The sequence below is a fragment of the Balaenoptera ricei genome, chromosome 1 (assembly GCF_028023285.1).
Source record: "Balaenoptera ricei isolate mBalRic1 chromosome 1, mBalRic1.hap2, whole genome shotgun sequence".
Classification (NCBI taxonomy): domain Eukaryota; kingdom Metazoa; phylum Chordata; class Mammalia; order Artiodactyla; family Balaenopteridae; genus Balaenoptera; species Balaenoptera ricei.
Window position 1 is genome coordinate 154,988,674 of NC_082639.1, and position 15,863 is coordinate 155,004,536.

The window sequence follows — 15,863 nt, forward strand, 5'->3', positions numbered from 1 at the left end:
GATTTACAATATTGTGTTAGTTTCTGGTGTACAGCAAAGTGTATATACATATATATACATACCTATATATATACGTATATATTTATATTCTTTTTTTGACTCTTTTCCATTATAGTTTATTACAAGATATTGAATATAGTTCCCTGTGCTATTAAGTAAATTCTTGTTGTTTTTCTATTTTATATATAGTAGTGGGCATCTGTTAATCCCATACTCCCAAATTATCCCTCCCCCTTCCTTCCCCTTTGGTAACCATAAGTTTGTTTTCTATGTCTGTGAGTCTGTTTCTGTTTTGTAAATAAATTCATTTGTACTATTTTTTAGATTCCACATATGAGTGATATCCTATAATATTTGTCTTTCTCTGTCTGACTTACTTCACTTAGTATGATAATCTCCGAGTCCATCCACGTTGCTGCAAATGGCAATATTTCATTCTTTTTTCTATGGCTGAGTAATATTCCATTGTATATACATATGACATCTTCTTTATCCATTCATCTGTTGATGGACACGAGTATTATTTTGTCTTTAGAGTTAAGTAGGTTTTATGCACGTTTGTTTTCTTATTTTTTGCCCCCAGGAAACCATATCTCATAAACATTTGCCCAGGCTATTAAAACCTCTTTATCAGTGTTTTAGATCAGAAGAGGGTCAATTTTGAATGACGTTTTAAAGGGAAGGAATTAGATTAGATAAGGTCTCATCACCCTTGTCTGATAGAATATAGACCAGAATTTAATCCGTGTAAGCAGAAGCCCCTGGGAAAGAAAGTGCCTTTTCTCTATAGCCCTCAGACTTGCTGGGCAATTGCCCCGAGGTAAGTAACAAACTGCTGTCCAGACCAGCTTTGACTCCTCTCTTTATCAGGGGTTGGACTCTTGGTTTTGTTAACTCTTGGAAGCCATAAAACAATACGTCTGTCATGCTTCAGCTTGCTCCTCTCCCCTCTGTCCTCTGTAAACACTCCACACCCCGTCTTTCCCTGTCCAGGTAGGCCGGAAGCACCACGCTGCTCTCAAGGAGCTTAGCTTGTCTGGCCCGCCGAGTGCCCCCTCTTCCCTTCTGGTCCAGATCACTGCTCTTCAGGAATTTGCAGCCCTAAGGAACTGATTGGAATGTGGGACCTGGAGCCTCCCTGGGGGAGATGGAGGGGGGCAGCCCAGGTTGGCCCACTGCCTGGTAAGTGAGCTGGATGGAATGGTATTTGCTTTCTGTTAAGCACAGCTGCAAAGACTGCTGCTCATACCCCAACACCTGTGTTCATGTGGTGACAGACGTTTCATAGAGCACGTTTCTATCCAGGTACTTTGCTGAGAGTTATATATGCATTGTCCCCTTTGATCTTTACATGGATCCGTGAGGTAGACTGTTATTACTCCCATTGGATGCAGGTAGCTTTGGCTGTGCAAAGTCATGCGGCTGGTGAGTACAGAACCAAGACTTGGACCTTCATCTCCCTCACTCTAAAGTCTAGGCTTTTAACTGCTGTCCTAAACCACCCCACCCTGAGAGCAGAGCATCCTAAAGCTGGAGGGGGCTTCAGGGGAGCTTTAAAAGCATTTTCAATGTCCCTGCCCCTCTGCCATCCAATTAAATCTCTGGCTGGGACCTGACCTAAGATACTGTAAGTTCTGCAAGTAATTCTGAGGGCAGCTTGGGTTGAGAACCAGTAAAATCCAACACCTTTATTTACAAATGATGAAACTGAGGCTCAGAGGGGGGTTCTCCTAAGTTCATGCTTCTATTGAGAAAGAAAGCTGGAGCTAGGTCTGGGATTTCAGAGCTGTTCAAGTCCATAGAGGCCCTATGTGGCCACAAACATTGCAGGGAGGTGCTGATTCCAAGCCGTTAGGTGGGGTTGATTCCAGACAAGAAGCCAGACTCACCCATGCTTCTTCTCCCTCAAACCACAGGAGGCTCATTTCTCCATACTCAGCCCTCAAATGCCAATTTGAACATTAGGAAATTGAGTTTGTCTCTCGAGTGGCCCTTTTAGGGATGCTATTTGGAAGTTTAAAGTCCCGTGAGGCAGCCCTCCGCTAGCAAGGGGAGCAGACCACCCACCCCCGACCTCCGCCGTCAGGTCCCTCTCAGGCATTCCCAGATGCTCCTGACCTCACCTGTGGCCACAAGTTGCCCCCTTCAGGTGTGTGCCTCTCTCCTCTCAAGCCACATGGCCAGCTCCACGTGGAAAATCTGTGGCCAAAGGTTACGGAGGTTGGACTTAGGTCCCAAGAAGCTAGTTCCCAGAGGCAATGGTAGAGAGGGGGTGTGGTCTGAGCCAGCCTGCCCCCCCAGGAAGGTCGGGAATTTGGGAGGGCAGGGAAAGTAGCAGAATGGTCAAGATATTCCTCCCTCTTTTCTGGGGAGCCACGAGCCAGCGTTTGTTCCCCTCAGGAGGGCGGTGACATTTGGAGGTGCACCCTAGGACCTAGGAGATAGAACAGAAGAAACTGGGGCCCCTGACCCAGAAGTCTGACCTCTGGGGAGGGTATCCCCTTCCTTCAGTGAGGGGGAAGTTGTGTCATCCTGTCATCATGTTCAATCTTTTTTGTTTAATCTTGTCAGCTCTCCGTGGTGTTTGTCTGGTCACCTCCCCTGTCTTCCCACCCCTTGTAGGTTGCTCACATCCTCACTCAGAGCAGCTTCCTGTTGGTATGAAGGGGAAACCCTGCTGGTATGTATGTGCTGGAGTCTCTGAGAAGGGGCATCTGGAGGCCAGCACCGTCTCCATCTGTGCCCACACAAAAGAGGTTGTCTACATGGAAAACAAACAGGAAGGCACCTAATGGTGTCTGTTCTGGAAGTTTCTATAGCATCAGTGTCTCCCCAGGAGTCTCCAGTCAACATTCGTGCTCCAAAAACACCCTTTTTCAGTTATTGGGTCTTGATTAGGTTTGGGAAACGTAAAGTTCAGAGTCTGGTGGACTCTGGTCAAGGATTACCAAGGGTGGAGGCAGGGAGTTTAGGCCATCTTAGGCCCAAAGTAATGGTTAAGAACATAAGTGCCAAGCAAACTGGTCTGGGTTCAAATGACCACTTATTAGCTGGGACCAAGTTCTTGAAAATGTGCCTCATTTTCCTAATCTGCAAAGGAAGGATAATTAAGTGTCTACTGCACAGAGATGTAGTGAGTATTAAATGAGGTAATATGTATAAAGATCTTAGAACAGTGCCTGGCACACTGTGAGCTCTCCAGAGAATGTTAGCTGTGATTAGTTTAGGCTGACTGCCTGATTTCTACCAGACCTCAGGCCCAGGCTGATGTGCACTGCTGTCAGTTGGATGGACATTCAGGATGGGAAGGGGAGGGTGGGGGGAGACGGACTCTATGCAATAGAGTCACCCCATGATGGCAGCCCAGGCTCCCGTTGTCTTTCTCCTGGCTCCCACCCGAGGCTGGGCTCCTGCCTGAGCTCATAAAGCCCCACCTTCTCTCTCTGGTTCTTGGAGAGGTGCACGAAGAGTGACTGCTTGTCTGGGCAGCCGAGCGGTTGTGCTGAAGGAGAGACGTGCCAGCTTTAGTCATGTGACAAATCCCCAGGACCCTTCCTGGAGCCCACCCAGTCCCACAGACGAGGACTCAGCCATGACTCACTGGATCCGGGTGGTGCCCAAGCCTTAGTCACCTGGCGCCCCTTCCTCCAACACCTGGGATTTGGCATCCACAGCCTGGACCAGGTTCTCTTATCATAACTTCTCAACCTCTTTCCTCCTTTCCACCCTCCTTCCCTCCTTTCTTTCCTCCCTATCCCTTGATCTCTCGTTGATCAGATCTTGGCTGATTTCCCTGGCAACATGGATGGTTTGAGCCTGAGAGATGGGTAATGGAGATGGTAGCTTCTCAGGCCACCCTCCCTCCCCCCGTCAGAGATACTGTGAGGGACAACGGACAAGCAGGCAGAGAGGGAGACTGCCTGCACTGACATGGTGCCATTCCTGTAATCTGGGGGTAGGTGTCTCCAAAGAGACCTTCCCCAACCCGCCCTCTGCAGCTGACTGATGCAGGAATTTCCACTATTAGTCATCCATCCTGGTGAGCAAAAGCCCAGACCGTCCCCTTTGAGAATGCAACTATACCTACAGGGCATGAGGAACTCTTTAAATTATATCAATGATTTCCACAGTGCGTGAATCCATTCATTCCACAAGTATTGAGCACCTCCTATGAGCCGGACACTATTTCTAGGTACTCGGAAAACAGTAGTGAACAAAATGGACAAAAATCTCTGCCTTCTTGGATATTACATTCCAGTGGGGGGAGAGAAAATAAACATGATAAATAGATAGATTGTATAGTTGGTTAGAAATTGGTAAGTATTGCAAAGCAAAACAACTCATCCATAATGTAGGGTAGGTGGGGTTGGGAATGCTAGGGGTGGGGGACAGGGACGGGGCAGGGAAGTTTGTTGTCATTTTAAATAGGGTGGTCAGAGTGGGCCTCCTTGAGAGGGTAGCATTTGAAAAAAGAGTTCAAAGAGGTAAGAGAAGTAGCCTTGCCAACGTGGGGGAAGAGTGTTCCAGGCAGAGAGAGCAGCTGGGGCAAAGGCCCTAACTCAGAAGCAACCTGGTAATTTGCAGGCAGAACAAGGAGACCGTGTGGCTGGAGGGAGAGGATTCAGGGGGGAGAGTAGTGATAGAGGTGGAGAAGGAACGGGCAGTGTCAGATCACATGGGGCCTCATGACTCTGACTGAAATGGGAGCTGGTGCAGGGTTCTGAGCAGGGGAGTGACAAGACCTGGTTGTGGGACTAAACAGTTAGGAGTTAGGGGGCTGTGGCAGAAGCCTGGGGTAGACGGGCTCAGGCCAGCAGGATGGAAGTGGATTCAGGTTGCCTTTGGAAAAGGGAGCTAACAGAATTGCCAGATGGATTGATGTAGGTATGAGAGGAACGGGAGTCAAGGATGACCACTTTCCTGAGCACCATTTTCCTTGTTCTAACAAGCCAAGGCTCTGAGGGAAATGAGAGTGGAGAGCTCTGGAGCAGGATGGCGGGCAGCGGGAGAGGAAGGGGACGCGGAGGGGATGGTGTTGGAGCAATGCTCCCACCTTGCCTTTAGCCCTGGCCAGGTCCTACCCTAGCTTCTGTCTCTAGATTAGGCTTCTTGTGTCTGAAAAAACTGGGTTCTGAAGTTCAAACCCTGTGCCCGGGGCCCTGCAGTCCTGGGGGGACTAGATTCCCACTGGGGAGTGCTTAGTGTCCCTGAGGAGTGGGCTGGCTGGGCCCTCCTTGGGGTCTGCAGAAACAACGTCCTGGACTTGGCTGGGAATGTGGGGGTGGGGTGAGGAGCCCACACAGAGCAATTGCCTTTCCCCTCTGTGAAGCCAAACTGCTCTGGGACCTGCCCCAGCCTGTGAAGTCTGAGATAGCTATTTACCTGGGCTCCTGGCCTCATAATGGGAGAGGAGGAGGGGGATTTAAAGGGCCCAGCCTCCCATCACACTCCCGCCCCACCGGTCTGAGGATATGGCATTGCAACGGCTGCTTCTTCTGCTGAGTTAACTATTCATGAGTTCTTTGTCACATCCTCTTCCTGGTGGTGGGCAGAGGATGGACAGCTCCATGAGGGGCAAGCTTCCTGGCAGCCTTGGGTTCAGGGAGTTGGAGAGTTGGAGAGAAAGAGAATAGGTGGGTGGGCTCAAAGCTCGCGGGTGTGAGCAGTAACCTTGCCCTGTCAGGGACTGGAGGGGGTGTGTCTCTGTGTTCTTATTGCAGAGGCAGGGCCCAGGACGGCCAACTACTGATCCCGGTTCATTAAGCCAGATTTCACTGGAATGTTTACAGGGGTCAAGACACTAACATTTATTGGAATGTCCGTTTGCATCCAAACAACTTATTGCCCATTTTCTAATTATAGTATTTTTCCTGCCCATCTAAACTTCTTGGGCTACATTAGAATCTGAGGGTTAGAAATGCCCAGGTTACCGTTTAATCCACAAAATCCTACATTTTCCCCTTAAGCATTCTCAAACCAGTTTCTTGGACTTAACCCTCCAATTGTAGAGAATTTCCTGCTGAGGAGACACTGACAGGCTGGACTGGCTCCTTAAGAGTCTCCTTTAAATAGAAACTTTGAGGCAATAATGTCCAAACAAGGCCAGTGTAGGCTCTCTGGGGCCAAGATCTGAACTGGGTGACCTTCCAGATCTCTCTAAAAGTCCTCTGACCCTAACCTGGGGGGAAGACTGTCCTCCAACAGAAGCTCTCAGCCCAAAGCCCTAAGCCAGGAGCCTGCCCAGGGTCCTACAAAGAAAGCTGTGTTCTCAGGCCTGGCAGGAGGCCAGGGGAAGTTGATCCAGTTATGCCTCAGCCTTCCTTTCCATCCCTTAGGGTCAGGTCTGTTTTCTGGCCCTCCAGGCAGGCATTCTTGCCCGGGGTGGGAGGGGCTAGGAGAGCAGCCCTTCCCGAGCTGAGAGCCATGACTCACAGGTAATTACCTGTCCTTGGGCTCCCTGCCAAGCCTGCGAGAGAGCCTGAGGGGAGACATTTAGAGTTCATTCCTGTTTATTCCTCTTAAGCTTTTCTTGGGTGAGTTGGGCTTTGACCCCTTCCTGATGAACCATAGCGTTTTAATCCCCCAAGAAACAGGGATTTTCCATTTTTTTGTTTTCCCTTGGGAGGGGTCTGGTGCTTTCCAGGGTCCTGGATGTTTGCATCTTCTCCCCTTCCAGCTCAGTGACTGGTCTGGGGCTATAACAACTTATATAGAAGCCCTGACCCTTGTGTTCTCTGCTTGGTCTTCTGTCCAGGGTGGTCCAGGACACCAGAGGAGGCTGACCTCTATGGGCCTTGGGAAAGTACCAAGCGCAGTGCCTGTCACAAATGCCAGTGTCCTTCCCCCCACCACCCCCCTGCCAGGAATCCTGGTCTCCAAAGATCACTAACATTCCCCCCACAAGGCACCCACAGGCAGGCGGGCACTGCTGAGCTTGCTGTGAGGGCTCTGGGACCGACCCACCTGCCCAGTCTTGTCTGGGGGTGAGGGTGAGGGTGCAGTGACTACAGATGGGTGTGCCAGCTGCCAGATTCCTGAGTCCCGCCCTGCAGGGGGTGACGCCCAGCCAGGGCGGCTCCAGAGGTGAGGCCGTTGTTTAAAACCTAGGAGCCAGGAGAGGGGACTCCCACATTCAAGGCGCGCTCTCAGAGAGGCGATCTGGAGAAAGAACCGCGGCAGCACAGAGTGAGGTATGTTACCTGCCTTCACCTGCCTGGTGGGGGCTGGATGCGGGACAAGGGTTGTGTATCTGGGTGTCTGGGGCCTGGTTGCAGGGCCTGATTCATTCCTCTTCCTGGGAGCTCAGCTGAGCCAGCTAAGATCCAAAGGCTAGGTTTAATGTCTGCCACTGTTTGGATTTCTTTTTCACATCTGATAAGCATCTCAGTGACTTAGAAGAAAGCAGGTTCAGAGCTGGGGCTGAACACAAAGAGACGAAGAGAGGGTGGGCTGGCCCGGCTAGAGCTCTTCTAAGGGCTGCCCAGAATGCCTAGTCCCGGGTGTGGGTTTGGTTCCAGCCCCGGGATGGGAGAGCAGAGAGAGCGCTGGAGGAAGCCAGAGGACGGGTCTCCCTCTTAGGCCACAACTGGCTGTGTGACCTCAGGCCACCTGTCTCTTCCCTGGGCCCCTGACTCCTCTGGTGGGGGATTGGAAGGAAAGATTTTGAAGCGTTAGGAGGTAGGATTTAAAGTTGTAGGAGTGTCCCTGGTCCCCCCCTGCCCCTGCCTTGCCAACCCCCCATCCTTCCATCCCGGCCAAAGGAGTTTGTGGCCGTCATTGGAGCAGAGTGAGCAACTGATCCAAGGCAGAGGTGGGCACTGCATGAACAGGGTGGAGCATTTGCCTCTAGGACCCTTCGAGTATCCACCCCTAGCCTCCTTCAGAATCCTTGCTCTGTGGCCTCCCAACCCCCATGTCTCCTGTACAGCCCCAGCCCATCACTGGAGACATTTTGGGTTGCTTCCAGTTCAGATGAAATCCTCACTCACTTTTTTTTTTTTTTATTTTCTTTTTTAAAGACTTTATTAGAGTATAGTTGCTTTATAATGTTGTGTTAGTTTCTACTGTAGAGCAAAGTGAATCAGCTATCCATATACATATATCTCCTCTTTTTTTGATTTCCTTCCCATTTAGGTCCTCACAGAGCACTGAGTAGAGTTCCCTCTGCTATACAGTAGGTTCTTATTAGTTATCTATTTTATACATAGTCTCAATAGTGTATATATGTCAATCCCAATCTCCCAGTTCATCCCACCGCACCCCTTTCCCCTTGGTATCCATACGTTTGTTCTCTACGTCTGTGTCTCTATTTCTGCTTTGTAAATAAATCGTCTATACCAGTTTTTTCAGATTGCACATATATGCGTTAATATACGATATTTGTTTTTTGCTTTCTGACTTACTTCACTCTGTATGACAGTCTCTAGGTCCATCCACATCTCTACAAATGACCCAATTTTGTTCCCTTTTATGGCTGAGTAATATTCCATTGTAGATATGTGCCACATCTTTATCCATTCCTCTGTTTACTCAGTTTTAAAGACTGCTAGGCCTGCCTCTCTTTCCATCATATTCCACTACCTGCTCAGCCCAGAGATGTGGCCACCACAGCCTCACTCTCGGGGTGGCTCTGTGTGGTACTGAAGACCATGCCAATAGCAGGAGAGGGTTCAGCTCCAGGTCCTCAGCCCCTTTGACCCACTCATCGTTGTGCCTGTACGTGGGCCAGGCCCTGAGAAAGGACACTCCTCTTTCCTGGGGAGGCATCAAGGCCCTGGACTTCTCCTGCAAAGGGTCCAGCCCTTTCCTGCTCCCCACGTTGTCCTTCTGACCATGTGGGGTAGGGCAGTGTCGATCCTCCTCCCCTCTATTTCAGAGGGGGAAGCTGGAGTCAGGGAGTGGGTGGCGTTATCCCAGGGCACCCTGGGAGTCACATGCCAGCTGGGACAGGGGGCCAGGTCTCTGGCATTTTCAAAGTTTTTGGCTACAGATGCACCTGCTTCTCAGAAGTGTCCTAGGTCAAGACCCTAGGTAAAGGCTTCTGAGAAAACATGAGGTCCAGAAACAGAAAAGGGCTGGTGCACCCTAGGAGTTTGCATGGTTTCACCCAGGCTGCTTTGTTCTGTCCCAGGTGAGGTCCTGGGTGGGGATCATCCCACTGGCTGAAGATGAGGCCGCTCCTTCTCCTGTATTTTGGTAAGTATCCCTTCCCATCCTTCCAGGCCCTGTCATGTACCAGGGAGGGGACAGCCGTGGGCAGGAGGACAGTCTACCAAAGTGTGAGCATCACCAGTCACCCTGGGGTCTTTAAGTTTGGGACACATGTCTACCGGGATGTCCATGAGGTTTCTCTGTCCTGGGGGCCTTTGAAGAAGATGATCTTGAGAGGCTCCCAAATGTCTTCTTCCTACCTGAGGGTGGTTTGTGGCTCCCCCAGTGCCCTGCATGGTTTATTTCCCATCCTCTCACTCTCAAGCTGGTCCCAGAGCCATCATGGTTTGAGTTCTCGATGTTCAGTGAATTGCAGCTGGGTACTCCCAAAGTGTGGCAGAGTCACCTTTACAGATAAAGGAGCAGACAGAATGCAGGTATCTCCCAGTGTCCCACAAACAGCCAGCAGCCGGCGCTACTCTGGGCTGTTGACAGAGGCCACGCTGCAGGTGAGGAGAGCTGTGGGCCGTGTCCTGGTGGCTGAGCGTGTGTCTGCAGCTCTGTTCTAAAAAGCCACATATGGATGCTACATTTCAGGATCATCCGGGCTTTTTAGCTGCCGGTGTTTCTCCTCCTTTCTTTTTAGATTGGGGGCTACAGACTATAAAATCAGCTTTTTTAGCAAACAGCATCAGGATTGCGATTATTCCCACAACCAGCAGGTGGGAGCATGAAGAAGGTGGAGAAGAGGGTCTAGTCTTGCCGATCGACGTCGGCTTCCCTGGGCACGCTGGGCTGGCCGGCTAGACCCTCTTCTCTCTAGGCTGCACCCCTGTACCCCCTGTGATTTCAGCCCTGCCCAGCGTCCTGTGTGCCCAGCAAGCCTGCTCCCGTGGGGCCTGCTATCCACCCGTTGGGGACCTGCTCATTGGGAGGACCCGGTTTCTCCGAGCTTCATCTACCTGTGGCCTGGCCAAGCCGGAGACCTACTGCGCCCAGTATGGCGAGGTAGGCTCTTCCTCCATGGCCTCCGGGGGCTGGAAGAAGGCGAGCTGGGGTGGGGGTGGGGAAGCCTGCCATCTGTTCACTGAATACTTAGAGTGGACTTGCTATCGGCTTAGATCCATGCGCTGTGGGGAGTGCAAGAAAAGCGTATGACCGGATCTCTGCCTCTAAGGAATTTTCACCTTTGTTGGGCAAGAGAAAACGTACTCAGAACTAGCGAAATAGCTCCCTTCTCTCTTTTGCTTGATAAAGCTGGAGTTTTTCTCAGCCCTTGGGCCTGGGCAGGACAGTTTTCCAAGTCTTGGGAATAAGCAATCGGATAGATAGGGATCCTTTAGGTGTGTGGAGTGTAAGGCGCCATCTCTGGTGGACAGCGTCAAGGCTGGTGGAGCACAGATGCTGGGACGTGTGCAAGGCTTGTGTTCTTGCTGAGGGGGGAACCGAGCTGTGCCATGGCCCCTCTCTTGCTGCCATCTCTTTGGCTAGTGTTGGGGAAAGGGTGTGGCTGGAGCTACCAAATGATTATAGGCTGGAGTTTATCCTTCTATGTTTTGCAGTCGTCACGTACGACTTACCTCTCAGCCTCTGCATGTTTGGTCCACATGTTTTACCACTCTGGAAGAAGTGGGAGACATTTTTTTTTTGCAGAATTTTTTTTAATTAAAAAAAATTTTTTTTTGAAGTATAGTTGACTTACAATGTTGTATTAGTTTCAGGTGTATAGCAAAGTGATTGAGTTACATTCTTTTTTAGATTCTTTTCCATTATAGGTTATTATAAGACATTGAACATAGTTCCTTGTGTTATACAGTAGGTCCTTGTTGGTTATCTATTTTATATATAGCAGTGTGTATCTGTTAATCCCAACCTCCTAATTTATCCCTCCTCCCGGGGAAATATTCAAATTGCTGTTAAAGGACACAGATCAGTGAGACAAAAGAGGAAGTGACTTGAGGTTAGCAAGGAGGTTCAGTGGCTCAGCTGATAAGGAAACGAGCTGAGCAAATCCAGGCACTGGAACTCTTTGACCTACGTCAATTATCATCACCTATTTAGGCAACTGATTTTTTTCAAAGAGCCTTTGTGATTTTTCTTCTACTTTGCCTCTGGACCTTTCTGGTAGGAACTTTGGTTTTCTTTTCTTTTCCCTTCAACAAGGTTGAGGTCTTTCCTTGCTCCTTGTGTTTACCAAGGTGGAAATCACTCAGTGTTTTCTTGTTTCCCAGCTGCCTGTCTCATTTGGCCATTTTTCTGCCCTCAAAACACAGGTATGGACAAAGGGAAGAGTGAGGGAGTGGTTTTCCCTTGAGCCTCTGCATCTCTTGGGGTAAAAAGACAGAGAGAGAAAGGGAGTGATAGAGATTAATGGCCATGAAGGAGGCTTGGGTTGTCTGTGGTTTCCTCTTTCTGGGTGGTCCTTGTCCTCAGGACCATGGAGATGGTATCTGATCCCATCTCCGGCCTCACTGCCTTTCCAGTCCCCAGTGTTCTTTTGGCCACTTTTTAATCATAGGTGGTACTGTATAGTGGCTTTGGAGGTGCTGAGCAGAGATGGCTGTGGTTTCTGCATCTCACCCACTTGGATGTGGGAAAGCCCATTTGACAGTGTTGGGTAAGATGGCCAGCATCAGGCGAGTCCTCCCTGTGAGCCCAGATTACTCCACAAGCATCAGGGGACCTGGCAGTATTGAGCTTTCCAGGCAACAGAATGGTTTTAGTTGCTGCCTTCCCACACATCCTCCAATCTTGTGCCACTGAGCCATGTCTAAAATTTTCAGGGAGTCCTCTGCTGATTCCCTTCCTTGGGCTGATCCGTATTCTGGGATGGGAAGCAAGGAGAGATCGTAGGCCCCTGTGTTGGGATGTTCCTCGGCCACAGCCCTGTCTGGACAGCCTCTTTCCCTCTAGGCTGGGCTTTTGGCTTCATCCTGACCTGCCCTCTGCCTCTCTCAAATGCCCCAGGGAGCCAATTGCTTCCCTTGCTCTTAAGCAGCCCCTTGAGAGAAAAACTGAGTGCTTGCAAAAGAGAAGTCTAGACTTTTGCAAGCATGGGGATGGATAAATCTCAGTTATTTTGGTGCTGTGAAAGTTGAGAAGCATGGTTCTTTTTTTCCTTTTTCTATAAGGGGGAATAAATCCATGTAACCTCTTGCAAGAGTGGAGGATAGGGCATCTTGAGTGCAGTGTGTAGCCCCAGGTCTGCCACTAACTTGTGGTGCGATCGTGGGCAAAATATTACCCCTCTCTAAGTCTTGCTTTCCTCTTTCATGAATGAGTGTTAGAGAAATGGTCTTTAGGGTCGCTCTTTGCTCCAGTTTTCTTTGGGAATGAGCTGCCTGCTGAGAACCAACTTCTCTCCCCCACCTGTCTCCTCTCTGCCTTTTCTGATTTCTCTTTCCTTCTCCCTTCCCTACCTAACCACCTAGAGGCCACTGGTTGCCAGCAGTGAAGATACACGCTAAAGGCACAGATACTCCTCTATACAGGTGTACCCTGAACCCTCACTTGGTGCAGGGGCAGCTGTGTGATGAAAATTAGGAATCCAGATTTAACTCTGATGAGTTCCAATTTCAGTTTTTAAGTTTATTTTATTATTAAATGATATTATAGTAACTATAACTTATTAAGCACATATTATATGTATCAGGCACTATACTAAGAGTTTTATATAAATTATCTCAATTAATTTTCACAATACTCCATGAGGTGGCTCTTATTATCCCCGTGAGCTATTGGGAAAGTTTGGGTGTGTGCTGGGACTCCCAAACTTCTGATGGAAACACATAGGTATTGAGTTTTCTGAGTAGTTAGAGATGGAGGTGCAGTGGCCAGCCCCAGCTGGAAGGGAAGGTGGCATGGTGCAGAGGTGCATTCCTAGGGCCTGCCCCTTCCATCCCCCTGCATCCCTCGCTACCAGCTCCCACCTCCATATACATACCTTCCTTAAGTCATAGCCTCTGGTTACTGCCTCTGTTCTATTTTCATGCAGAGGTGACATGGTGAGCCCTGAGCCCAGTAAAAATCACCCAGCACCTGCTGCCTGCCTGTCTACTGGTATGGCATGAATGTAAGTGCATTAGGGATTTATGACTCTTGGACATTTTAGCATTGCTCGCTGCCCCCTGCCAACCCTGAAGAAACTCAGGAGCAGTGGGGACTCCTTCCTGTTCAAAAATTGTCTCTCCCAGCTCCTGATCTCAGAGTGCGGCTCCTTTCTTGTGGGTCAATCTTAGCCTGTTAGCATGTCACCTCTTCTGCCTAATATTGTCTCACTGGCTCAATCCTATTGTCCTTGAGGCCCGGCTTCTATGGGTTTTGGGTTCATATTGCAGCCTTTACAATGGACATACGACTCAGCCAGCTTTGCCCTGTGCGCCCACCCCAACCCAGCTTTGCCCTTCTGGGCGTACCTGCCTTGACTACTCGTTAACTATCCAGGCTTGAACCCAGGCTGGTCTTTATCAAAATGGCCCGAGGCTGCAGTCCCACCGTGTCCCCTGGCTCTCTCTCTTCCAGCTCCTAGGTAACCTCGGAGTAAACTCACTGCACCATTTTTCCCTAAAACCCAAGGCATGGATGAAAATGTCTGTGATGTCTCTCTGCCCTCATTCTCGTCTGTGCTTCCTCTGAGCCTTAGTTCTTCATTTGAAAAATAGGAGTAATGACAGCACCCACTTCCAACAGTTGTTGTGAGGACTGTATAAAGGAAGGAGCCAAGTGACCACTGGGCTGGTGTCTGGAAGATGCTAAATGTCCCATCCCCCTCTCCCCACCTCCCGGGGACCTGTGTCTGCACGCAGGGGCCTCTGCATCTGTGATTCATGCTCCTGAGTGTTTCTTCCTGGATCAGGACACACACTCGCATACTTATTGAAATCAAACTGCCCTTGGGCCAGCCCACTTCCTGCTTCCAAGGCGACCGCTGCCCATCTGATTTGCAGTGGGCTGCTGGGAAATCTGGAAGTGGTCGTGGTTAACGAAGTCACCCGACTGGGGGTGAAGACTCTCTAGGTCTGGTCCTGGCTCTGACACTTAGAATAGGAACGTGACATCAAGAAGGTCATGGTTTCTGTCTAGACCACCATTTCCCCATTCATGAAATGAAGGAGCTGGGTTAGTCAGCCTTTGTTTGTTCAGCTCTAACATCTCTGCCAACTTCTGGCTGGGCTGTATGTGACCCTGAGGGTTGGCCATCGTCTCTGTCAGGTGGGTGCTGGCAGGGGCTGAGCCATGACCTTCAGTCATCTCCGGGCTGGTGCACGCTCCTTGGGAACCAGTGGGTTTCACCTGGAAGTTTTCCAGCCCTGATTTCTGCTCCTGACAATGTCTTCTCCAATGTTGTGTCTGTTCCCTTAAATGCTTTGTTTATCCCCCAGTCCCTCCCTTTCTGGGGGAAAAACTTAATTACCCAGCTGCCTTAATAACAGTCTTACACAGTGCATTCCTCAGGTTAATTAGCTGTGTAAACCAAACAGCTGTCATTTTTATCTCTTGGAAACAAGCTAAGGAGCAGTAGCCAGTTGACGTCCCCTCCTCCACACACACACACACACACACACACACACACACACACACATGCACAGAAGCACACACCCACAGGCACACACCCCGACAACCCCTGCCTTTCTGTGTTTGAAAGTCATCTGTTTTCTTGACGTTTTGCATGGCTAATGTGTAGGCAGAGGATGTGAGGATGTGAGGATGCATTCATATCCAACCTGAGGTCCTTGTCCTCCGCTCACAGAGGACTTTGAGCCTGTCTCTGACCAAAATATCTGCCCTCCTATTTCCCAGAAGTTCTTAGCATGTATGAAACTTTCAAAGCTCCTACCATTGGGGATTTATTCTTTTGGATGAAGCATCATTGAGCTCTTTGTTTAAAATGCAGACACCCTTGGGAAAGGCATCTTGTTAATCTATCATCATTTATATTTCAGGAAGGGTTTGCTTATCAGAAAATTAGCTGTGGCTTTTGCAAAGGGCCCTAAGAGAATAAGACCCAGAATGAGTACGTTTTGAGAGGATAGAAGAAAATGAAAAGGGACACTTAGAGAAAGAGTTGCTATCAGAGGGGAGCAAAACATGGGGTGTGGAATGTGAGATTTTTGGGTCCTGGTTGTTATGGGTTGGGGATTGTGGCTTGTGGGGTTAAAAGGAGGGAAGAGAGTGGAAAAGTGAGATGGAAACCTGGACACAAATCTGGGTGGCCTCACGACTTTGCTGGCCTGGCTTCTCACCACCTTGCTCCTTGGGTCAGGTCCCTAGAAGCTCTCTGGGCAGTGTCTTGCAGACCTACCTTGCTTCTTTGCTCTCAGGGGCTATAGGAATCATTGTCACTCGTAGAGCTTTCAGAGGTCCAGGAATGCAAACCAACTCTCTGCAATCAGGTCTAGGGGGATAATTCTGTTTCTGTAGAAGTCTGGGCTGAGGGTGAGGCTGCCCTTACTAGGGGAGAAGAGAGGGAACATCCTGAAAACCAACTCTAGTCCCTGCAATTTCCCATGGTTGCCACGTGACTGCTGTGTCCCTTGAAGCAGAGTACGATGAGAAGGTTTGGAGGCAGAGAGCCTGGGAGAGGAATCCCTCCTTCTTCTCTTCCTAGCCCTGTGGATTTGGACACATTTCTTAGCTTCTCTAAGACTTGCTTTCCTAATCTGTCAAATGAGGATGCCCACCATTTAATATAATATACCTACCTCAGAGATTTT

General features: G+C 49.6%; 1 protein-coding gene across 4 annotated transcripts in view; it reads left to right on the forward strand.

Annotated features, from left to right (window-relative positions):
• The first annotated feature begins 3,492 nt into the window (after positions 1-3,492).
• The window catches only part of LAMB3 (laminin subunit beta 3), a 44,474-nt gene continuing 32,103 nt past the window's right edge, over positions 3,493-15,863 (forward strand). Inside the window, exons 1-4 of one of the 4 annotated variants that reach the window (XM_059938935.1) lie at positions 3,493-3,684; positions 7,108-7,190; positions 9,131-9,195; positions 10,004-10,158. In XM_059938935.1, coding sequence (XP_059794918.1) covers positions 9,168-9,195; positions 10,004-10,158 — 183 coding nt within the window. In that variant the 5' untranslated portion in view covers positions 3,493-3,684; positions 7,108-7,190; positions 9,131-9,167. Of the gene's footprint in view, positions 3,685-6,705; positions 7,191-8,133; positions 8,174-9,130; positions 9,196-10,003; positions 10,159-15,863 lie in introns of those variants that run through there. The other 3 variants (XM_059938949.1, XM_059938942.1, XM_059938958.1) reach the window with 3 other exon arrangements.